The 24,462-nt window shown below is 33.8% G+C and overlaps 4 protein-coding genes across 5 annotated transcripts; 2 read left to right on the forward strand and 2 right to left on the reverse strand.

Annotated features, from left to right (window-relative positions):
- Nucleotides 1-902: 902 nt before the first annotated feature.
- On the reverse strand, nucleotides 903-6,212 carry LOC100802434 (fructokinase-1). Its single transcript, XM_003541288.5, has 5 exons — nucleotides 5,702-6,212; nucleotides 4,819-5,075; nucleotides 4,423-4,714; nucleotides 2,232-2,384; nucleotides 903-1,735 (listed from the first exon to the last, which is right to left on the reverse strand). The coding sequence occupies exons 1-5, from the start codon at nucleotides 6,032-6,034 to the stop codon at nucleotides 1,352-1,354; spliced, it is 1,419 nt and encodes a 472-aa protein (XP_003541336.1). The 5' UTR covers nucleotides 6,035-6,212; the 3' UTR covers nucleotides 903-1,351.
- A 1,627-nt stretch (nucleotides 6,213-7,839) lies between these two features.
- Nucleotides 7,840-12,319, reverse strand: LOC100802953 (iron-sulfur protein NUBPL). Its single transcript, XM_003541289.5, has 9 exons — nucleotides 12,103-12,319; nucleotides 11,464-11,622; nucleotides 11,264-11,372; nucleotides 11,057-11,179; nucleotides 10,507-10,604; nucleotides 10,190-10,316; nucleotides 9,437-9,522; nucleotides 8,718-8,843; nucleotides 7,840-8,387 (listed from the first exon to the last, which is right to left on the reverse strand). The coding sequence occupies exons 2-9, from the start codon at nucleotides 11,467-11,469 to the stop codon at nucleotides 8,229-8,231; spliced, it is 834 nt and encodes a 277-aa protein (XP_003541337.1). The 5' UTR covers nucleotides 11,470-11,622; nucleotides 12,103-12,319; the 3' UTR covers nucleotides 7,840-8,228.
- Nucleotides 12,320-14,766: 2,447 nt separating this feature from the next.
- On the forward strand, nucleotides 14,767-18,676 carry LOC102662107 (probable myosin-binding protein 4). 2 transcript variants are annotated; one of them, XM_006593944.3, is made up of 3 exons: nucleotides 14,767-14,907; nucleotides 15,682-17,018; nucleotides 17,099-18,676. In XM_006593944.3, exons 2-3 carry the CDS (start codon nucleotides 15,815-15,817, stop codon nucleotides 18,460-18,462), a joined length of 2,568 nt encoding a protein of 855 aa, XP_006594007.1. In that variant the 5' UTR covers nucleotides 14,767-14,907; nucleotides 15,682-15,814; the 3' UTR covers nucleotides 18,463-18,676. The 2 variants fall into 2 exon arrangements, with proteins under 2 accessions (XP_006594007.1, XP_006594008.1); XM_006593945.4 differs by lacking the exon at nucleotides 14,767-14,907 and having other exon boundaries at nucleotides 15,047-17,018.
- A 1,672-nt stretch (nucleotides 18,677-20,348) lies between these two features.
- Nucleotides 20,349-22,171, forward strand: LOC100781020 (cytochrome P450 94A2). The gene has a single exon (XM_003542364.5). It carries the CDS (start codon nucleotides 20,436-20,438, stop codon nucleotides 21,945-21,947), a length of 1,512 nt encoding a protein of 503 aa, XP_003542412.1. The 5' UTR covers nucleotides 20,349-20,435; the 3' UTR covers nucleotides 21,948-22,171.
- The last annotated feature ends 2,291 nt before the right edge of the window (nucleotides 22,172-24,462 follow it).

Raw genomic sequence — 24,462 nt, forward strand, 5'->3', positions numbered from 1 at the left:
TGAAATTTAATTTTATGGAAATGAATGTTTTTTGGAAAATAAAAATAAATTCAAAAAGCGAAGAAGGTAAAGTAAAAAGGATGGATTGCTATTATTCCCAAGACGCTTGGTGGCCCAACAATAAGGAAAACAGAAATCCACACAAAAATTAAAACTATTTCGTTGAAAGGTTAAGGAAATAAAAAAAAATTAAGAACAAATATTAGTTGTTAGTTTTTGGTAACAAGAATATGAACTCACCATCTTTTCTTTTTCTCCTATTCTCCCTTCACGATTAGACCAACTTTATATTTCTATTAAAGAAACAATTTTAATAGAGAAGAAAAAAGACATTATTTGGTTTACATTGAAATGAGAGGAAAAAACAAATTACTGTTATATTAAAAATAGATAAATAGAATCATCCAGTTGAAAATAGTTTATTTCAATTAGTATCAAATCCCATCCTCTAAATCTCCACACTGAAAGAAATTTGGATAAAAAAATATTTTAAGCTTTCATTTTTATTTTCTCACCAAAATTTTGAAACAAGAAAATTCATTAAATCCCTCCTCTCCCCTCCCTTTTGATCAAACAATATGAAGGAGACCCAGCAAAATCAAACACTATGCAAGAGACCCGACAAACCAAATGAATGCATCTATTACCATTTTGGTTAGCACATCTTGAACCATAGCCGTAGCAGATATCGTTTTCTTTATTGGGCTGAAGTTTGTGTACCACATAAATCATTTTGTTTGTGGTAAAATAACTCCGCCTAACCCCAAAACAAAACAAACTGAAATAGCATTCGAAATACCATTGCTTTGGCTGGTCGTAAACATGGAACATTTGTAACATCATTGAATCTAAATTTGGGGGAAAAAACATTCTAGAAAAAGGGGAGAAACATAGACAAACTATTGTAGAGTAATCCCTAATCAAATATTTTAAGTCATACAAACAATCTTTCCCTGTCTGCGTCAACAATCAACTATGATAAGATGAAGACTATTACATACACTGTTTGAGAAGCATTCATGCAAAAAATGATGCAAAAACATTGGGATCTCAGAGGATAAGAGCTCTGCTCCACTGGTTCAGGGAGTAAAAATACCTTTGACATCAAAATCAAAGGAATCCTGTTGAGACTGAAATGCCAAAAATCAGTTAAAGTGCTTGATGAGAAGCTAGCTACCTTTCATGTACTTGCTCAAAGCAATTTAGCTACGGCAATTTATGTAACCCAAGAGAGATAAAACTCTGCAGTCTTAATGCTTAAATTTTTACTTTTACAGGATAAAGCCAAGAACCCAAGAATCAGAAGTGTTCTTTCGCATGAATGCACTTCAATCTATTTTTCCACAACCTATCAAGTTGGCGCATTCCCCACTGTTTGTGGAAGTTCAAGCTTAGGCAAGAGCTCAGAGGCAACCTTGTCAAATGAGACAAGGTTGAGACGGTTTTTGTTTCCGTTCATAACATTTGACAGGTATGTTATTTCCTGAGCAACCACATTCTTTTCAAGTATTTCAATCCAAAATTCATCATCTTCGCTGAGGTTTGATGATCTTAATATATGTACTACATTCTCCAGTGTTGCTACATTCCTACCAGCACCACAGCCCATGGCTGTTGCAGCACCCACTGCATTTGCAATTGCCAATGTATTAACCAGTGGCATATTATGTATAAAACCATAGACAATAGCAGCAACAAAACTGTCTCCACATCCAACAGTGTCAATAACATTCACCTGATAACATTTTAGAAATTGAATTAGTTTATCACAAAAAGATTAATGTTGTCAAAGGACACAGTTGTCAGACATAAGTTCAGTAAATATTATTGCGAGAGACGTCATATTTGAACAATCAATGAAGAAATAACAGCATATATTTAGAGTAAACCAAACACTTGAGCTTGGTTATTCCTTTGAAATTCATATTTGAATCATTAAGGGGGGAAAATCTTCCAGTTGAAGAAACCACAAGCAACGTTCAGGACATTTTGTTTTGATATATGATCTTTCATAAAAAGTGGTTATAGCCTTAATTTTCAATCTTTTCATTAATTTGTCTTCAACTGAAATTTTCACCACTAAGCCAATAATACCCATGAAACTCTAAATAACAAAGTGGGTCATAGCACTGTTAAGCAGAATAGCAGTATATAAAGTGAAAAAAATTATTGTTTCAAAATTGCTAGAATGTAACGAAAGCAATGAAGAAATTAGAATGAGAAGATAATGCCTTGAATGCAGGTGCACAAGCTACACTCGATGCTGTTATAAGAATTGAACCCTTAGAACCCATTTTTACAATCACCCATTTTGTGCGAATCCCTCTTTTGAGAAACTCCTGCCCTGCTAATATTGGATCGTTTATGCCGGTTAATTCCTCAGCCTGTCATGCAAAACAATAAAATCAAAGATGTCATTAAATTAGAAAGTAGTTGCCTTGCAAAAAAATATAAATAAAATAGAAAGTAGTTTGTAAAACAACCTACAAATAGCAGAAACAAAAACATCATTATTTTGCATTACATTATTGTTTTTTGGGAATAAGAGAAAATCAATATCTTCTATACATATTGCCAGGACAAATCTCACCAAAAAATGAAAACTCCAATAGTCTTTTGCTTAGGCAGGAATTTGACAACAAATGGACTTGTAACAAAAATAAAAATTGCTGCAGGATTTATATAATCTGATCAAGCCTATGAATTTCATAATATTTGGAATGTCTCATTAAACAAAGATAGAAGCAAGTCTTTCTGGAGTCAGGACCAGGCCACCACAAGTTCAAAGTTTACTGAAATATGAGACTTTGAAATGGCAAACCTGAGGCAATTTGGAAACATAAATGGATTGTGAATGATCCGTAGAGCGGCCATCCATGCTTAAAAAATAAAACTTAGTCACGCCAAAGGAAAAGTCTAGTTATTTTCCATTTGCCTTGCAATTCTATGGTAGAGGAAGATTCTGGAGGCAGAGGAGATATAAGAAAACAGAAGTGACAGATGAGAACTCAGTTTGGAAGTAAGGTTTAAAGTCAGCCTTTTATATATAAATAAATTTGGAAAAAAAATAATTCCACCAAGGTTGTGGAGAACAAGGCACCCATGTGACTGAGGAGGACATTGATGGCAAGAGTTGCAACAGGGATGTAACTAGATAAAGGATAGTTATGGCTGCATTTTTTACTTTTCTCAACCTGAACCAATACACAGGCTTGTATCTCTACCAACCAAGATCATTTCATTTGTTGAATGGGCCATCCTTTGAAGTCTGTGGTTGCCAACTAGATTGGCCCAAAAGCTGCTGGTGTCTTTAGTCTTGACTCATCCATCAAAGAATGTATAATAAATTAGGTGTAGTGATAGGAGAAGTTAGCATGTAAATAGTTGCCGAATCACTGAATCACAAACAAAGGAAAATATAGTATGAACTTGTACATCAGGGCTAACTTTTGAAATGTACCGAATTTCAAATATGTAATTCAAGTGAAGCAAAGCTATTAAATAATAGGAAATAAAAAAGGCCATTAAATAATAATGTGATGGGCACCCTACCAAAACCAAGATGTACACTAGGGGAAAAGGGAGTAGCAACAGAGGATGGATGGTGGGAGTCTGGTGGGCAAGCAGGAAAGGTTAGTGATCATTGATCAGTATGTATGGGTTTGGACTGTAAAAACCTGCAAATGCTTATGAATTAGGCTTAATTTTATCCTGCATGCAGACGTCCTGCCATATTTTTAATAAAAACTGAGAAAGACAGATGATAAACATGATCCATAGACTCTGAACTATTTATTGACTGACACGAGCAAATGAATTTTCAGGATAACTTTCAATTAAAGATTATCCTTTTCTTCATACTTCCAAATGTTTCATGTGACTTTTGCTATCTATGTTGAAAGAACAAGTGAAGCAAACTGAAATTTGCAAAACTACACAACACTTTTAAAGGTTCTAGATTGATTCAGTTTCTTGGACAAAGTACTCTTTTGCAAGGCGAAAGAATCCATAAATATGCAAGTAGAAATATATACAGCATACATAAAAAGTTGGACAAACAAACAAAATATGCCCAATTGTCCATACTGAGGAATGGTGGAAACACTGCATAAGGTTACAAAGGTGCTCAAAAACACAAAATATGATTATGAATTCCTAAATTACAAAACAAGAAACTGAGAGATGGAAACAGATAAACATGGATTACTTGCCATGCATCTAAATGCAAAGTGCAAACAGCATAAATATATAGCTCAAATGAGAGACAGAAGGAAATTTTTTATACTTTATAAGGCAAAGAAAAAGAGTAATTGTACGACACAATATCAGTAATAGTACAACTAAAGCTTAAAGCAGACAACCATAGGCAATCATAATAATCATCAAGGATAAATGCAATATGAGGAGAGATTTAAAAGAAACCTCCTCAGAAGTTAGAAGAAGAACATCACTCATTCTCAGTAACTGGTTAAGAGCTCTTTGTTCATCTGGGGTCCCAGTGGAGAGACTCTTTCCACGTGGTCCAGGATCAAAGAAGATTGATGTGCCAACTTCAACAGCATATTCCATTGCTGAGAGTAGTGCACCAGGAGAGAGCTCATCAAATCCATATCCATTACAGAACAAGACCTTTGAATTTTTAATAGCCATTTTAACTTCACTGGACAATTTACTCATCCAATGCAATATAGGCTCCTCGCAAAAATCAGCCCGACTAATTGAGAAAACATAGTTAGGGCCTTGTAAACAAAAAATATGAGAACAAATAATTGCCACCATGATAGCAACAATTCAAATTAGAAGACAAATGATTTTTACCTGCAAAAACCATGTCTTTGTAAAGGATCAACAAGAACCCAACATAAAAGAGTTTCACAAGAGGCACTACCACTAGAGCTGTTGACGATATCGTCATTAGTAATCATCCCAACCAAACCAATGCCCTCATCACGAAGCACATCTGACAGAAACTTCCCATAGATTTCATTACCCACATGACCAATTGATATGCAGTTGAGTCCTAACCTTGCAGCTGCTATAGCCATATTGCAGTTCCCACCAGCTTCCCAATATTTCTACACCAAAAACCATAGGATCAACTAAGGAAATACAATCATTTGCAGCAAATAAATAAGAAGTGAACAGTACAGAAAATGGGGGAATTTGCAAGAAAGAGAACTTAAATTTCCATTATTAAGAGTCTATTTGGGTAAACAACTTAATTAAGTGTTTATTGAATATGTACTTATCATGAAAGTACTTACAAATGCTATAAATTGTTTTCATATAAGCAATCCTGAAGAACTTACTCAAACAAGATAACAAGAAGAAGAAACAGTAATAGCATAAAGGAGGAGCCATCTAATGTAATGAATGACTAATGACAAGTTAACTTGTACAGTCCCATAGAAGTGAAATTTGTTGTTGGAGGATATAATATTCTGGACCCCACTCCACAGTGCAGTGTCCCCCAAGATTTGGTCTACATATATAACCAACCACACCATGAGAAAGCGACCCAACTTTGGTGAGGGCTTCTGCTAACTCAACCTACAAACCCGGCTTACGAGGCGAGAGTTTAAATACTTTAATTTGGCCATATAACTAGTCGATGTGGGATCTCCAAGAAACAAACCCTTAATTAACAACAAAAAGAGGCGAAAGAGAGAGAGAGAGAGAGAGAGAGAGAGAGAGAGAGAACCTTGTCAGGGGGAGATTGGGCCAAGCGGTCCATGAAAGCCTTGCGTTGAAGAGGGGAGGGAGGGGGCAACTGCGGGACATTGAGGACGATGTCGACGCAGAGGTTGCTCAGAGTGGCAACGTCCACGTGTTTCCAACTATTCGGTCCAACGTTGGAAGGGAGCGAGGAGGAGGGGCTAGGGACGGCGATTTCGAGGCTTCTGCACCCGAATGCGCGATTCAGAGGCAAAAGGGTTGGCCAAATGGGTTTTTGTTTTGGTTTGGAAATGGAAGGGAAAAAGGAGGGTCCATGGAGATGGTGGATTCTCGCTCTGGCTGGGACTGAGAGAGGCATTCAGCCACGTTTCAGTGCAGATTGGAGAACAACAACAAAGAAACTAAAGATATTAGATATGGCCAGAAACCAAAACTGCCTTTTCTAGTACACCCAGAAAAACCCACACTTACATTTTATCTTAGAAGAAACAATACCTTCTACACTCATAATACCACATTATCATCGAATATCTTTTTTTCCTTAGGTCAGATATTGGGGTATCTTTTAACTAACTCTCACTAAAAAAAATTATTGTATTAAAAAAACAAATAACATATATGTTAGCTTTTTTTTTAAGAAAGTCTGTTTAGTTTTTATAATAATTATCTTAAATTTTATATTAACAATTATTTTTAATCGTTTAACAATGTAAAAATACTTAACCATTAAATTTTTATTAAAAACATTACTGAAATGAAGCCACAAATAAAAATTGTTTATATCGTAATAGTTTATTTATGATACTTGTTTGAGCAATTTTGTCATTTTCATGGAATTTATATTATTATCCATTAGATTATTTTATATTTTATCTTGTTGATGACCTTTCTTACTCTTATCCTTTTATCTTATTCATCCTTCTTCTGTCTTAACCACTAAATTAAAAACAAGGGTAGGGTTGGAAGCTTAGATTTATAGGACAAGTATTCAAATACTAAAAGAGCGAATCAGTTAAAAATAACTTTTACATTATAAATTAGAATATATTATCTGGAGAGTGAGACTTATTCTCTTTAATACACATTTAACATCATCTTTCTTTTACCATTTGACGATGTATTTTACACATTATTTTTGTAATTTGTCAAAACAATTTTCTTTCAATTTTTAACTACATACCCCTTCAATTTACTCTTTTTTATCTGTATCTCTAAATTAAATTTCATTAGTTTTTTTAAAATCTTAATAGAAAAAATTGATTTATGTATTATAAATTTAAAATATAATTTATATATATCTAAAGATATTTATTTATTATAAATTTTAATTATATAAGAGTAAACATTTATTTCATGCAATTTATTGACTGCAATACTAGTTAAGATAAGGTTATAGCTTCGGCCTTGTCAATGCACTTTTGGCAGCTTAAACTTAAAATTTGTTTGGTTACTATTGTCCTTAAAAATATTGAACTAATTGAAGGATCTTAGCTGGCCTGATAATAACCTCCGTATTGATTATTAGTCATTATCCCACATTATAAACTTACGAAGAAAGGTTATGTAGCATGAAAGTCTACTTGCTTTGAGAAAATTGTTTAATCAAGTACTCTATCAAATAAATGAGTTTATCTCATAAATTTAATTATGAAATTTATTGATGTAAATTAAAATAAACTATAAAAATTATTAAATCACTTTCATAAGACTAAGTGATAATACTATCCAAGGATTCATACAAGTTATGATTCAATTGTGTTTGAAATAAATAAAAAAACTAAAATAAGCTATGATTTTATGATGAACTAATATACACACTACTATCGATCAAGTACCCGTCAACGTAATAAAATAATAAAATATTAAAAACAAAATACATTGGACCATAAAAAAATGTAAATATTAACAAAGGCGTTAAAGTAGAGATGAGTACAATGTCCCTTTTATCTTTTCTTTTTGAAGTAAGAAAAAAAATATGCTTTACACGTTTGTAAAATGTGTACGTAGTAATCGCTAATACATATTCCAATCTCCCCAAAAAGTTGAGGCTAGATATTCAGTTTGCTTTCAATTGGTTGGTTGACCAATCTTGTGACGAATGTTCAACCTAGGCAGCCACTGCGAAAGGTCGTTAAGAAAGATGCATGTCGAATTCACCTCAAGTTTGGACCTCAAAAAATCAACTCAATTTTCTTTTCAACATTTAAGAACATATTCCCCATAGCAACACACCCAATCAGATGCTCGGAAGCATCTAGCACACCTTGCGTAAAAACTACCACATCTACTTGGTCAAGAATCATAGATTTCTCAGTGCATTCTCTTTCACAAGATGTTGCTTTAGCTATGCTATAACTCTTCAATCCAAAAGTTCTATATCTACTAATCTTGTGCCGGGCCTATATCTTATACCACAATTTAGACAATTTAAAAGAAGTCAGATCCCGTATACAGAGTATCAGGGCAATTAGCTAGGTCTTCTTTTATTAAATAAAAGGATGCATAATGTACTGGTAACTTGGTCGCGGAGTAACATGTTTAAAAGCAGCACTTCATAGTATTATCTCCGGTTGGAACTGCTGTTCCTTGAGTTTCTGAGCAAGCTTTTCAGCTACCTCGCCGTATGCTCTGGAAACTACTGAATCAGGTGCAGCCAACACTATGGGGTGCCCCTGATCACAAGCTTCTCTGATCTCCACTTCCAGTGGTATCTGGAATAAATTGTTGAATTCAAAACATGTCAGAAATACCCAATAAATAAATTCAATTTGGTTGATCGGAAACCGTAAGTTTGAGGATTTACTTTACACATTAGATTAGTTAAACACTCATTCCTCATATGCTCAAAGAGAAATTTTATGGCAACATCAAAGCAAAGTAAAAAGTGATTAGTTGTCGCATATAAATTATAAAAAGATTTAAAGATCTATCACTGAGTAAGATTAAGTTTGACCAATTATTTCATTCAATTAAGTCCCCATTAAATATCAATAAAATTATAACTTAAAAAGTACAAGCCACACACAGATAATCAAACATACCTTGCCTAAAAGTTCTAATCCCATTTCGGAGGCTGTCCTTTGAGTCCCTCCTTTACCAAATATGTATGAAGGTTCACCACAATGCGGACACTTAAAGCAGCTCATGTTCTCAACAATTCCCAAAATCTGTAAGAACAGTTCAAATTCCCGTATGAATGGATTATGCAAATCAAAGGTAGGATCCACTCACAGCTTTTAGATGATACGTGAACACCATATCATAAGAAGGAATGGTTGATATATCAATGGTAGGTATCATGTATTTCATTCTCAGCATCCTAATTGGCACACATAGGTCCGGAGAAATAAAATAAAAAACTGAAAACAGACCATAATAAGCACTATGCTTCCACCAAATGTTTGATACAATATATACTTCTCGTCTATATTCAGACTAATGTTAGCATCATGAATAATTTACGGAAATAAGCTATTAGAATTTCTACACAACACTCACTCTGACTCCTAAACACTGATTCCAATCAAATGCAATCTACTGATTCACCAAAATTGGGATTTCAGACAACCTAATAAGAATCCAGTGCTTGTGTGTCACTAGCTCAAAAACCATGCAAATGATGGCACAATACTATCTGACTATATGCACACTGCAAATGTTTAAGTGTTGAACATCAATAGAAAAGCATACACATGTATATTCTGATTCAAAATCTCTCGTAAACAAGTAAGAAAGCAAGTACACCAAGTGATTATCATACCGGAACATCAACTTTATTGAACATCTTTACTCCCCTCCTGGCATCCATTAATGCAACATCTTGAGGAGTTGAAACAATCAGTGCACCTACCATACAAGCAGCCATGACCATGAATAACCAAAGAATATGGAAACTAAAAAATGTCAATATGAAGAAATATTAGCAATACTGTTATAATATGAAATATCACAATAGCATGATACTTTGTTCAATTTTGTCTTTGATTTATTTAAACTTAAAAAATATAATTCTTATAATTCAATTGATATTTGATTGATAACGTTTCGATTATGAATTAACAGTGCATGGTAAACATGAGGTCTTGCCACAATCTTCATGTAAAGTTGGTTGCATATATCAGGCAGATGAGAACAAAAAAGACTAAATGCATAAAGCCGGACAAAGTGAAGGTTCAAGATGATTGTCAAAGTTGCTGCTAAACTTCTCACACAGGTTATCCCCCTCAGAGTCTCTGACTAGAACTATCTTCTTGACTAACAATACTGAATCATTAATATATTTTTGGGGGGTCGAACGCAAGGTATCCCAATCAAGGGTTAGAAACTAATCTCTCGAGATACCAAGGTTCATTTAAGAGATTGATCTCTCCCAATAGATATTCAGTCATGGAAAAATATCTTTGTTTTTATTGTTATAGCAAAGTATTATAATCACATAATAGACTAGTATATGCCCAAATACATAAAAATATATAAACAATCTCCACAGAAGGAACTGTGCAGAATTAACTACCTGATAATTGAAGATTTTGAGACATAGCTATCTGGACGTCACCAGTGCCAGGAGGCATATCCATCACTAGAATGTCAAGGTTACCCCAGTCAACTCCCCTTGTCATTTTTTCAAGAGCATTTGATACCTACAATAATCCAGCAATAAAAATTCAGATAGAAAACAGCAGAAGTGGCTTTTTGCAAGAACATGCATTCAATAAGAAATCCTTCATAGTATATCCCAACAAACAACTAAAGTTGCAGAAAACAGTTACAGCAAGAAATAGTAAATGAAAGGGAAATGAAGAAAACTAAGAAAGGCAGTCATAGGCATACCATGGGACCTCTCCAAACAATTGGGGCATCCTTCTCCACAAGTAACCCTATTGACATACATTTGATTCCATAATTTTCAATAGGAATCATTTTCTTATCTGAAAGCAAATCAACAGCAAGATATTAGCATTAACTGTAATGGAAGCTGGAAGCATTAGCCGCAAAACTAAGCTTAATATATAAGTCATATTGCTTTGACATTATGACCACCATTGGTGGAATGCGGAAAGTAGGGTTTCTGTTTGGATAAATTTCTCCATAAGCACTTATGAGATGAGAAAATAAGAAGGAAAAAATGAAATAAACTTCTTTGATAAGTTAAAATCAGCTTTTAGACAAGCAAATACGAAAGAGCCCCTACAGATTAACATATGCATAATTTCATTTAATTTTTCCTTCTTACTTTCTTCTCTCACAAATACTTGTGGAGAAATTTATTCAAACAGGGGCCTAGAAAGCAAACTTTGATTGATATTAATAGCTACATACATGAAGTTATCCGATGGCACTTAAGATGAATGTTTCCATCAAAAGAAAGAAAAGGATATACCATGAGTGACTTCAGGCTTTGTATTGATGTTCATCATGGTGGGAATGCTGGGTCCATACACATCAGCATCAAGCAAACCAACCTTAAGCTGACACTTTCTTGCAAGTGCAACAGCCAAATTAACTGCCAATTCAATTCAAAGTTCAAACAACACTTCACTCATTCAAATCGACACAATTAAAGGGTACGGCATCAAAGGGTTTTTACCAGCAGTGGTTGACTTGCCAACACCACCTTTGCCAGAGGCAACAGCTATAGTATCCTTCACACCATCTATACGAAGATGCTTTGCATAGCTCCGAATGCTTCCTAGCCTCTGAGCACAACAACACATACAAAAATTCAATGACCCAAAACATTGAGATGCATAAACAAATAGCCAATTCAACAGTGTTGAGATCCCTTACCCTCATCAATTGGTGCCACCTGCGAACACAATGCACGCTGCTTCAGTGAAGTAACACCGTGCTATAAACCCTAACAAACAAAGTCATTTGGTTCTTCCATAAGGCACTTGTCATCACTTGCTTTCAGTTTTTTTTCGTCCACGGATCTTCTCTGTCACTCTGTGTATGTAATGTGAAAACTAATTTGAAAGTTGAAACAGAAATAATAATAATTATTTAGGTTTGAGTGTTTGACCCGTAGGAGGCGTTTGGTTGGAGAGAAGTTTTTAGTTTCCCAAGAATTTGGGTTGAGAATTTTTAGGTGACACATTTTTTATTTTCATTTTTTGAAAATAATTTTCATTTTTAAATTTGTTTTGATTTGTTATCTTCTATTTTCAAAATATGAAAATATTAACAAATAGATTGAGACATTACACCAAACACCTTATCAACAACTACTAGACAAACCAAATCTAATCAAAATCAAAACACAATATCAACATAGATTCAGTGTGTCAAACTTGAATAAACAATAATCATTACTGAGCAGGCACTTCAAGTATCAAAATTTTGCAAATTAACAAACTTAAATAAAAAAAAATTAATGAAAAAGAAGAAATGTAAACAACGGAGGGGGTGGAAGAAGGAGATTTTTACTCAGCATGATCCAAAACGAGGAGGTTGGTGGCGTTGAAGATGGTGGAGCAGATGGTCTAAGAGAGGTTGTTGTGGGTGTGCGAACGGGACTGGTAACAAGTCTTTACCGTGACAGTGGTTTTGGGAGACTAAGGTTGAAGGAGAAGGTGCTGAAAACGAAAACATCCAAACCAACCACCACCTCTTTCCCATATACAATTTTTCTCAAAGAAAACTTTCCCACTGGATATGTGAGAAATTATGGGAGCTTAATTTATTTTTTACTATCATAAAAATATTATATTATCATTACTAATATAATAAATAATTAAAACAATTGATAAAATATTATATAATTCTTTAATTTTTTAAAAATTTATCTAAATGTTTTTAATCAAACAAATAGATTTTACTCTTTCTAAAAAAACATATTTTCATTATTTATGATTCCCATGAAAAATTTCTTTCTTATTAAACTTCGTCCTAATATATTTTTTAGGTTCAGTATTGTATTTTTAACTTTTTATTTTGTCTTACATTTATCCCTTTTGATGGCACTGTTAGTGTTATCAAATTTAGCAAATAACAGCTACTCACATGTTACAAATGGCTTTAATAATTTTTTTTTCTTTTCTAATTTTGCTCCTTTATGTTATTAATAATTCTTGTTTTATTCTTTTATCTTTTGTTTTAGCCTTTTAAGTTTGCAAGGTTATACAAAGGGACGGTTTTTAATTATCATTATCTTAATATTTTTTAAATAAAGATATTTATGTCATTTTATTCAAAATAAGAGAATAAAAAAGAACATAATTCGTTTGTCTCTAAATAAAACTCACAAGTTTGAAAGAAAAAAAAAAGAATAACTTTACACTTAGATAATAAAACACGAAAATCAGAATATCCAGCAGAGTTTGTCATTTTTTCGTTCATCACAGTTTTGAGATCTAACTCAAAAATTATATTCTGTGCTCCAAGTCAAATTGCTTGAAAAAGACCTCATGCCTCTGCACCTTTGGCTTCTGGGATTTCTGGAATCAATTTCAAACCTTCCAACAAGCATATCAGAGACTCAGAGTAAAGAGGGGAGTTTCAACCAACCTTCACAGTTCTCAAACCCCAAAATCAATTATTTCATTCAGTTGTTCATTCACAATTACACTCAAACTCCAAAAAAATAATTTTAACTAAACTATACAAAATTGTATTTTACTCATGCTGTTACTTTTTTATATAATTATAAAAAATTATATAAGCTTTATAAAATAGTCAAATATTTTGCTTTGAAAAATATTTAAATAATAATTATTTAATTTTTAATATATAATTTAATTTAAATTTATGTGTAAAAAATTATTATATATATATACAAAAGATAATATGCTAATTAAAAAATATAATATATATTATATAAATTAATATATTAGTGCATAATATATATATATATATATATATATATATATATATATATATATATATATATATTGCATAAATTTATTTATTATCATACATATAGAGAAAAAGAGAGACTTTTATCCTATTAACTCAGCTTCCCGTGAAATAATAGGATAAAAATAGACAGGAGAACACTATATATATTTTATTGATACAACAAACAACTAATTATAATAGGATATCATAATTATTCTACCTTATCCTTTCTTAATCTGGCCACCAGTCAAACTCTAATAGTATTATAATACACTTTGGATCTTTTATTTTATTTTTGGTTTTAATTTTGTCTCCTAAGTTTTTTTAAAAAATTGATCCCTTCAAATGTTTATTAAATCAAATTAATGGTTCTTTCAATTTATCATATAATGTTATATTCCTATATTAATATATACACAACAGTTTACCAAAAGATATAACTCAATTTTTAGTATTTGTTTTCAATTTTTACAAATAAAAAATATACACACTCTTTTTTAGATAAATATATAGACAAATTAAAAACATAAATAAAAGACGCGTGCGACGGGTATCAAACTAGTTTGATGATCAAAGTCTATACCAAGAGAATAATCAACACTAAATTCGATCAAGCAATGAACACCAGTCCCTTCATGCATGCAATTAATTACTTTCCAAGCATTCAACTTATTCTCTTTCACAGTATTTGTTTGCTTGGAAAGAAATAAAGAAGAATATATAGGAAAAGATACGATACATTGTTTCAACATATTAAAATACATAGAAACTCATTGATGGAATATTTTTTTAGAAAATGATTGACAGCACCACATTTCATCCATTGTTGCAGCTGTGCAATAGCAACGTGTTGAGCAGTCGACAAAACTTATATACACTTTTTATACTTATAATCGTTATTATGTATTAATTATTTAAATTTAATATATTTTTTGTTTCATCATATTTGATAGTACAACAACACATGAATTATAAAATGCTTTAAATAATTTATTAGATGAATTTTTATTCTTTTTTACACAAATGATGCATGCAAAATAAAGTCACTCATTCATTCATATAACAAATTTTCAGAAATCAAAATGATTTTAAAAATGAAAATATTCTAACAAAATTAAATTATTTTTCAGATGCATTTGCTAGCAAACAAATCAAAGGCCGTTGGTTTCAACGGTCACTGGATCAAGCGGAGAGGGACCTACACGTAATTCCGCGCCTTATTTTTCTTCAATTTTCTTCACTCTCTTTACTATTTTTTATTTTTATTTTTGATAATTTTCTTTGTTCCTTTTTTGGAAGGAAAGAAAGAAAGACAAATTCTTTGGCTTCTTTGATCAGAAATTGCCTCTGTACCTCATCCTCTTCTCTCTCTCGCAGGCTGCAGAACAGAAACAGGTACCCGCATTTCCCCAACATCAAAAAATATGAATGAAAATAAATAAATCATGCAATTTTTCTGAATTTTCCACGACCTTTTTAATTAATTTATTTATTTATTTGAAATTTATGGCCCTTGAATTTATTTGATTTAATTGTCGTCACTAAACTTGCAGTTGGTAGTTGATAATCTAAGGCGTAATGCGTTACGGTTGGGTTGGTTTCAATTCACTTTCTGTTTATGTTTACGGTTACTCGACAATTATTAGTGTAGGTCGGTTGGATGAGAGGGTGTATATTTCATTTTCATCAATTACTCTGCAAAACGAAAATCTATTCCTGTTTATTTATTTATTTAATTAATTTCTTTTTGTCGTTGTCTAAGGAGTTGAGGATTTATTTATGGCTTTGCTCAATTTGTTTGATGTTGGTTGTGGTTGTGGTTGGGCTGTCTATGATTATGGATGATGTCTGTCTGGATTTGTTCATCGTTAAAATGGCGCGTCAATTAAATATAATCCATCACCTAACACATGGATCAACTCACGTGTGGTTGTTTTGATTTAGTCATTAGTCTTGAGTTTGAATCTTGAATATGTAACTATATTCAATATTTGAAAGAAAAGATTTTACTGGTGATCTAGTCTTTATTTGGCTAGAGTATTAGAGTAGGATTGTTTCTCGTCCAGGATACATGTGGTTCTAAACTAACAAAATTAAATGCATTGCATTTAGCTTGGGTTTTAATTATAATTTGAGTCTAATGGTGGTTGTTTGATGCCAATTTTGTAGCCTTCTAGCCTTAGCTCACCATCTAACTTGGTGATGCAATTTTGGGCTTAGAGTTGGGTGGCTGTGATTTGATTGATGACTTTCCCTGTCTTGTCATGAATGTTGTGGATTTGTAAGAGCAACTGTGGTGGAGATGGCATCAGGTGGAAAGGAAACTTCATTTGTCAAAGCAAGGAGAATGAAAGGGTTCATTTCCCTTCTTACATCTGCAGCTTGTGAGTGGCTTTTGATATTTCTGCTGCTACTCAATGCCTTGCTATCATATATGCTCACCAAGTTTGCGAGTTATTGCCAACTGCAAATGCCTTGCTTGTTGTGTTCTAGGCTTGATCAAATCTTATGCCGTGAAAGGCCGGAGTTCTATGTGAACCTGTTTTGCAGCAGTCACAAATCAGAAATATCATCTCTGATTTTGTGTCATATTCATGGTAAGCTGGCAGATGGGCATAGGATGTGTGATGATTGTCTTTTGTCCGTCACTGCAAAGACCAAGTGCAATGCAAAAACGCACAAATTGTTGGTGGGTAAATTTGGGCTGGTTCTTGGTGGTTCTGGTTTCAAAAGTCCATCACTAAGTAGAGATTTGTTTGCTGGCTCTAAGGGTGCAAGACTATGTACAAGACAATGTACTTGTTGTGGTAAGCTTTGGAAGTCAGATCAGAACTCCCCAAGATCTATCCAACTAAAATCACCTGGGAGAGCTTTTCTTAAGCCAAATATTCCTTTTCCATGTGCACCGAGGCAAAGCCGTTTAAATCACCGGGATAACTTGAAGAAAATGAGGGATAAATTTCCTGGATCAGAGGGAAAAAGCAGTTTTCAGCCACTATCTCATATTGGGTACACTGAGCTGAGACTTAATTCTGATTCTGAGTCCGAATTTCTATTTTCTGATGATGATGATGTTAGTAGTGTGTTTCATGAGAACATTGAAGCCAGCAATGACCCTAAAGCTCAAGTTACATCTGCACCTTCCTCAAACTGTATTCCGAGTGCTTTGAATCCGGAAAATCTGAATGATAGTTCTGCCAAATCCATGCCTTTGCCTTCAGATCAATGTGTGGAGCCTAATGTCAGCGAACATCAAGATGTGAATGCCAATTCTGCAGAAGAAATTAATTTGCAGCAAGAAAAGCAAGAGACATTCAGTTCTGACCTGGCTGAGCTCATTTCAATAAACGAGGTTTCACCATCACCTATTGTTATGAATGTTCCTGATAGAGAATCAGAAGATAGTAAGATTACTTCTCCTTCTCAGGATTCTCGTCCTACTCCTCTATCTGAGCTTATGACTTTGAACGACACACATGCACATGCTGAAGCATCATCAGAAAAATGTAACATTTCTTTCTCCCTATATTTCCATTATTGTTCTTCAAAATAGTTGTTTAACATTTGCTTTATGAAATATTTCCAGCTGCAGATGTTGCACAAGCAAGTGATACTGGAATGGTATCTGAAAAGAAAGGGGAAGTTTTAGAGAAGATTGGTACAGAGGAAAAAGCATCAACTGAGACTCATCTGGAGGTATGTAATTCTGCTCCTATAAATCCTAAGGAAGTTGATAATGTCAAGGAAGAACTGGAGCAATCACCATCAGACAAATCTTCTCCTAATGGGTCTAATATATCATCATATGTTCCCATAAATCATATTCACTCGCCACCTGGGACAGATGCTGAGGCTTCTAGTTCTAACGGAGTTCAGGTACTTCAAAAGTCATCCTCAGTGGAATCTGGTATTGATTCTCTGGATGAAAGCAATATTGATGAAATTGAAGGAGATTCTAATGATGATAGACTGAGGAGACAAATTGAGTATTACAAGAAATGCATGGATTCTTTACAGAAGGAACTGGAGGCAGAAAGAAACGCTTCTGCTGTTGCTACAAATGAAGCAATGTCTATGATTACAAGGTTACAGGAGGAGAAGGCAGCACTGCAGATGGAGGCTCTTCAATATTTAAGAATGATGGAGGAGCAAGCAGAATATGATAATGATGAATTGGAGAAAGTTAATGATCTACTCACAGAAAAGGAAAAAGAGATACAAGATTTGGAAGCCGAGCTGGAATATTATAGATCAAACTTGGGGGATGATGAACCTATGGTCCATAATATGCATAAGGAAAGTCGGGATTTGAAAGGAGAAGATGTCACAGTGCAAAACACTGGTGTGCATAACATCACAAATACCGCAAGCAGTTCAAAGAATGCTGAGGTATCCAAAGTTGGTGAGGAAGATGTGACCAGTGGAACCACATTTTTGGAATTTGAGGAGGAAAAGGAATACATTTCTCAATGTTTGAAAAACTTGGAAGAGAAGGTTCATCAAATCTCTTTGCATGCGCCTAATGATAGATCTGAGAAACTTGAAGTCAGTGAATTGAATCAACAAGGAGCTTCTAATGGTGAAGGGCATCAATTAGATGGTCATGAAGATACTGGATTGTCCACAGAGAAAAGCATTAATACATTGAATGGAAATCATATTGATAAAGATGGATCAGCTGCTGAAGATGTTGATGCTTGTTCTCTTAGTGCAGAAAACAATCATTCCAAATCTCCTGAACTACAAATCTGCACGCCTAGAAGAGAAGTTGAGTTGGTTGCTCTAGAAAATGAAATATCAGACCTTAATGAACGGTTGGAAGCACTTGAATTTGATCATGATCTTCTGGAGCACCTAACAAATTCTCTTCAAAATGGCAATGATGGAAAACAATTTATTCAAGACATAGCTCATCGATTGCATGAGCTTCGGAAAATTGCAATAAGATGAAGATGGTAAGCATATAAATGGAAGTGTTTTTAGTTCTTCCTTTATTTTTAGGCACAAATAAACTTTCATATGGTATATTATACTGCATTGTGAACACTCGTATCAATAGAGACGATATGAATCCACCCAGAATCTTCTCAATTTGCTTTGACAATTATATACTTTTGCACTTTCAAAGCAGACATGTAAGAATGGTGGTCATGATTTTTGGCCAGGCTTGGGGTTGTTCAATGATTACGAAAGTTTATGAACAAATTTTACAAATTTTTGGAGTCTCATTTACATGTTAAACTCTGCTTTCAAATGTTGGTCTTGCTTTAAAATCTAATGACATGATCAAGTTTATAATGTCCGACGTAATTTGTAGAGGGTTGTAACTGTTAAGTTCTCAGTGGTGGTAGGTCCTTAAACTGGATCTGATGCTTGTCAAGTTTTCAAGCCCGAATACCTTAATGTGTTGGCAGATTAACTTATCTTTTTGTACTCATGTTATTTTGATAGCGCATGAATGACTTGCGCATACTAATCTTTATTGGGTATCATTTATAGGCATTGTCTGATATTGATGCCAAGCACCTGTTTCATATGTAACTACGAATTAAGCTTATCTTCCTTCTCTTTTTTTTTTTTTTTTTTTTTGTTGCTAAAAGTTTTAGCTCTTCGTTTCTGTCCACTTATCTTCCCTTCGTCCAAAATACCGAGCCTTAGCCTAAAATCCTACGTGTTTTCTTGTAAGAAGAAAGGAGAAAACTTTTACTGTATCTATTTTTTACACACAAAACATGTGTTTAAGGATGGAATTTTAGATAATCAAAAAAATTATAATTGTATGAGTTGGCCAGTTTGATCGATAATTCTTGGTGTAAGAGTTGTTTGATGCATGGGATTTAGTGTAAAGAATGCATAATATTAAAAGATGTTCACGCTGATAACGAACATGAATATAATATTGAAGATTTGTGTAATCATCTACGTAGCTTTGAACAAGTTTTGAGATTTACATATATAATAAATATTTAATCACATTAGTTAAGTTATTCAAACTCTTGACCCCTTTGTTGAAATTCTAAAACTGCATTAGGAAATATCTATCTTAAAAATGTAAGCTATTTAACTCTAACGAATTTTATAAAATATCCTATATATTTATTTATTTTGCTAAAAGTAAGGTATTTGAGAAAGTCATAATACTAATTCTTAAGAAATAGAGACAATCAAGGTTGATTGTCTTTTTGAATAAAATAAAATTCCATACACCGGATTAGGTATCGAATGTTAGCATGCTTAAGAAACATGTATTTATCTATCTATCAAATGTGTTGATGGACCTTATTTGTTTTGAATATTTATCCTAATGACCGGAAGGTGGAAGAAGATGAATTGATTTATTATATCCCTCTCTCGCATGGTGCTATAGTCATCTACTGCAATGAGTGAGGAGACTGAAAGTGGAATGCAAGGCAGAGAGGCACCGCATTTAGCGCACTGCATGTGAAAGTGGAGACTCTTCTCATCGTCTTGTCTCGTCGCCACTACATTTTGCCGCAAATTTCTTTTTATCATGTCTTCTTCAATTATTTTTCCATTTCACGTTACAACTTTAAACTAAAACAAAGCAGCACAAATTAATCCACGCTCTCTCACTCTCAGTGGCTAAGATCAGATGCCCAAATAAAATATCAAAATATCTTACCGTTAAAACGAGAAATATCTTTCTATATATAGTAAAAACTTTAGTCCACAATTTTAAATTTTATCTTTTTTATAAATAAAAAAAAAAGAAGATATTTTTACGATTAAAAGTCATGACAGTATCTAAAATTCACCAAATTAGTTTGTCTCTCTTAGGAATAAAGTATTCTCCGTAAGTAAGCATTGCACGATAAGGGATTATATATAAAGCAGCTGCGGGGTTAAGTACATTTGTTATATGTAGAGTGAAGCCAAAGGAAGGACGTGATTGAGTGAGCAAAATGGAACCTGAAAGCCCAGCTTTGTTGCTTATTTTGTTTGCAACCCTACTTTGGTTCTTAGCCACAACCCTTTCCAGAGGCAAATCTCCACCACCCTCTCCCACCACCATTCCCAAAGCATATCCTGTCATCGGTTCGGTGTTCTCCATCGCCGCCAACAACCGCCGCCGCATCCACTGGATCTCCGACATCCTCCACGCCTCCCCCTCCTCCACCTTCGTCCTCCACCGCGCCTTCGGCTCCCGCCAGGTCTTCACGGCGAACCCCACCGTTGTCCAGCACATTCTCAAGACCAACTTCCCTGTGTACCCCAAGGGCCTGACTCTGAATCGGGCCCTTGGAGACTTCCTCGGCCAGGGTATCTTCAACTCAGATGGCGCTGGATGGAAAGTTCAGCGCCAAATTTCCAGCCACGAGTTCAACACTCGCGCTCTCCGCAAGTTCGTCGAAACCGTGGTCGACGCCGAACTCTCCGGCCGCCTCCTCCCCCTCCTCGCCGCCGCCGCCAAAAACAAAACCGTCATCCCCGACCTTCAGGACATCCTCCAACGCTTCACGTTTGACAACATCTGCAAGATCGCGTTCGGCTTCGACCCGGAGTATCTCCTCCCCTCCCTCCCGTTAACCCCCTTCGCCACCGCCTTCGACGACGCCACCAGAATCAGCAGCGAGAGGTTCAACGCCGCCTTCCCTCTCTTCTGGAAAATCAAAAGCCTCCTCAACCTCGGCTCCGAGAAGCGCCTCAAGGAAGCGATCTCCGAGGTAAGAGGCTTAGCAAGGAGAATCATCGTAGAAAAGAAGAAAGAGTTTCAAGAGAAAGAAACTCTGGACACCTTGGATCTGTTATCACGGTTTTTGTGCTCTGGCCACTCCGACGAAGAGTTCGTTATGGATATTATCATAAGCTTCATTTTAGCGGGGAGGGACACTACCTCCGCGGCGCTAACGTGGTTCTTCTGGCTGATTTCCAAGCACCCGAAAGTGGAGGAGGAGGTGGTTAAGGAGGTTATGGAGAAAGACGCGGCATACACGCACGTGTATGATGAGGTGAAGGACATGGTATACACGCACGCGGCGTTGTGCGAGAGCATGAGGCTGTACCCGCCGGTGCCGGTGGATACGAAGGAGGCAGGGGAAGACGACGTTTTGCCGGATGGGACAGAGGTGAAGAGAGGGTGGAGAGTGGCGTATCATATTTACGCGATGGGGCGGTCGGAGAAGATATGGGGGGCGGATTGGGGCGAGTTTAGGCCAGAGAGGTGGCTGAGTAGGGACGAGGTGGAAGGGAGGTGGAAATTCGAGGGGGTGGATGCTTTTACTTATCCGGTTTTTCAGGCTGGACCAAGGGTGTGTTTGGGAAGGGAAATGGCGTTTTTGCAGATGAAAAGACTTGTGGCCGGGATTATCAAGAGCTTCAAGGTGCTGTCGGAGGTGGCCGAACCCGAGTTCGCTGCGTATCTCACTTCTTTCATGGTTGGTGGCTTCCCTGTCAGGATTCAGAACCGTACGTAACGTAGCAGCCACATCTCTTTTTTGCTAGAACGATTGTTTTAACTAGATAACTATTTACATATTATCCATCACAAATATTCTCTTGTTGGCAATAGAGCATGCTGTATTTGCAGACTTGATGTGTTTTATTATATGCTTGAGTTTGTTTGTAAAATAATTGTTCATCTCTCCCTTGTATATATAAAGAAAAAGGTTTAATGGGAAGTAAGAAAAACATTATTTTACCGATATAGTGTTGATTTGAATATTTGATATAAAATATAAATTATATATATAGTTGAAAATTTAAATTTTATTTTTATATATTATATATTATAATATATAAGAAAAAAATTTATTTTTATATAAAATAAAAATAAAACTTATATAAATATATATATTTTAATTTATGTGTGAAAATAAAATTTAATCTTATATATTACATTTTAAAAGATAATATATAAGATTATAAAAATATAATAAATTAAAAAAAATTGAATTTTGAATTATTTTCATATAAAACTTATATCAATATTATATTTTATATCAAATATTTAAATGACTACTTGGATGTAGTAATAAAACTTATATTAATATTATATTAAAATTAACTAAGATAATAAACTTTAAAATATAGAAAGACTCAAACAGTGAATTAAAAAATAGGATAATTGATTTAGTGTAATAAGAAAAATAGGGGGACAAATTTTACAATTAATCAAAAGAAAAATGTTAAGTGAACATACATTTTGTTATTTAACAATCAAAGAAAATGAAAAAAGTATATAAATATAATAAAATTTATGATGTGATAGAAAAAAATTAAAAAAAAATACTAAAATATTTATTTATCATTACTTGTATATAAATTTGGAATATATTTAAAAAATGACCTTCATCTCAAATAAAGCCATTTTATCTCACAATGACAACACCACAACTTTGTGAATATTAATATTTGATTCATAAATCACTTCTTATATAAATTAATTTGATATTAAATATCATGTTTTATATATATATAATTAATTCAAATGTAGTTTAAATATAAAATTAAATTATGAAGTTAAACAAAAATTTATAATTTCTCAAAGAATGAAGTGGAATAGATTATAAAGTTTTAATTTACATAAAATTTTAAGCTCGTGATAATGTAGTTAACTATGAATAAACTCATATAACAAATTTAATTTAAACACACAATTACTCATATGCTTTGGGTAGCGAGTAGAGGATTTTGCAACAACAATACATTTATGTATGATGCTTTGAAAGGCAAATGCATATATATAGCTAGAATTTTGCAACAGCAATACATTTATGTATGATGTTTTGAAAGGTGTAAATGCATATATATAGCTGGGATTTTGCAACAACAATAATAGTTAAATCAAGATAGTGAAAGCATATTCAATATGTTTTTTTAGCTAATAAAAGGGGAAGTCTTGCGTGGAATGTAATTTAATTTGTTTCTATGTCAAATTTTCAATAGTAGTTAAATCAAGGAAGTTGGAGAAGGAAATTAAATCTCATCCTGTCTCTATGACCACTGTGAGTGAGTAAAAAAAATTGTTAAAGTTGTTTCATTACCTCCCTTCATAATCACTGAAAAGAAGCTAGGATGGCCCATGCCCTAGGTTTATCAGTTTTAGATAGTAACATGGCCTTTTAAAAAGTTCCATAGTAGCCATTGCATGATGAAAGCGAAGTGGTACCGGTGGGTTCATGAAGGCATAACTGTTTTGTTGAGTTATTAATTCTTCGTCCTGTTATGTCATATTCATCGTTGGGAGACTGGTGTGAGGGCATTGCAGTCTATCACAACTTCACCACACAATAACCCACACTCTCATTTGTTTTCATTTTATACGTGCATGGGTTTAATTTGGCTAAGTATTTTGTAACCTTCATTTTGAATTATATTAAACTGATCTATATTTTTTAAAAAAATTAATGTTAAAAGTATTTATAATAAATTTAGTATAAAATTCTCAATCAAATAAAAAAAATTATAATAAAAAATATTTTATCAAGGAAGTGTGTTATAGCCACACTTTGCACGAGATGTGCGAAGGTTAATTACCCACAAAAAAGTTACAAGAAAATAGACCTGTTGCTCACCCAACAACATATATAGATGTCAACAATTCAACTTACAAAACCAATGTCTGCTCTGGTGCTCCCCCAACCAGAAAAGTTTTATAATTTGACCAACTTTGACCGTGTTTACTGTAAAAAGACCGAACTCATTTTTATTATTTTTTCACACTTCAGTCCCATAAATAAATATATATATATATATATATATATATATATATATATATATATATATATATATATATATATATATATATATATATATATACCTTTCATCACTATTAGATAAAAATACATACACACAAAACAAAAATTTCAAGGACCAATTAATTAATGCTTACACAGTGCTCGCTGCTTCACATGAGTTATTGATAAGATCACTAGGTGCTTAATAAAGTTGCACCACACAAGGAGCCAGGTTCTGCTATAATGCAAGAAA

Source organism: Glycine max, chromosome 13 (genome assembly GCF_000004515.6).
Source record: "Glycine max cultivar Williams 82 chromosome 13, Glycine_max_v4.0, whole genome shotgun sequence".
NCBI lineage: Eukaryota > Viridiplantae > Streptophyta > Magnoliopsida > Fabales > Fabaceae > Glycine > Glycine max.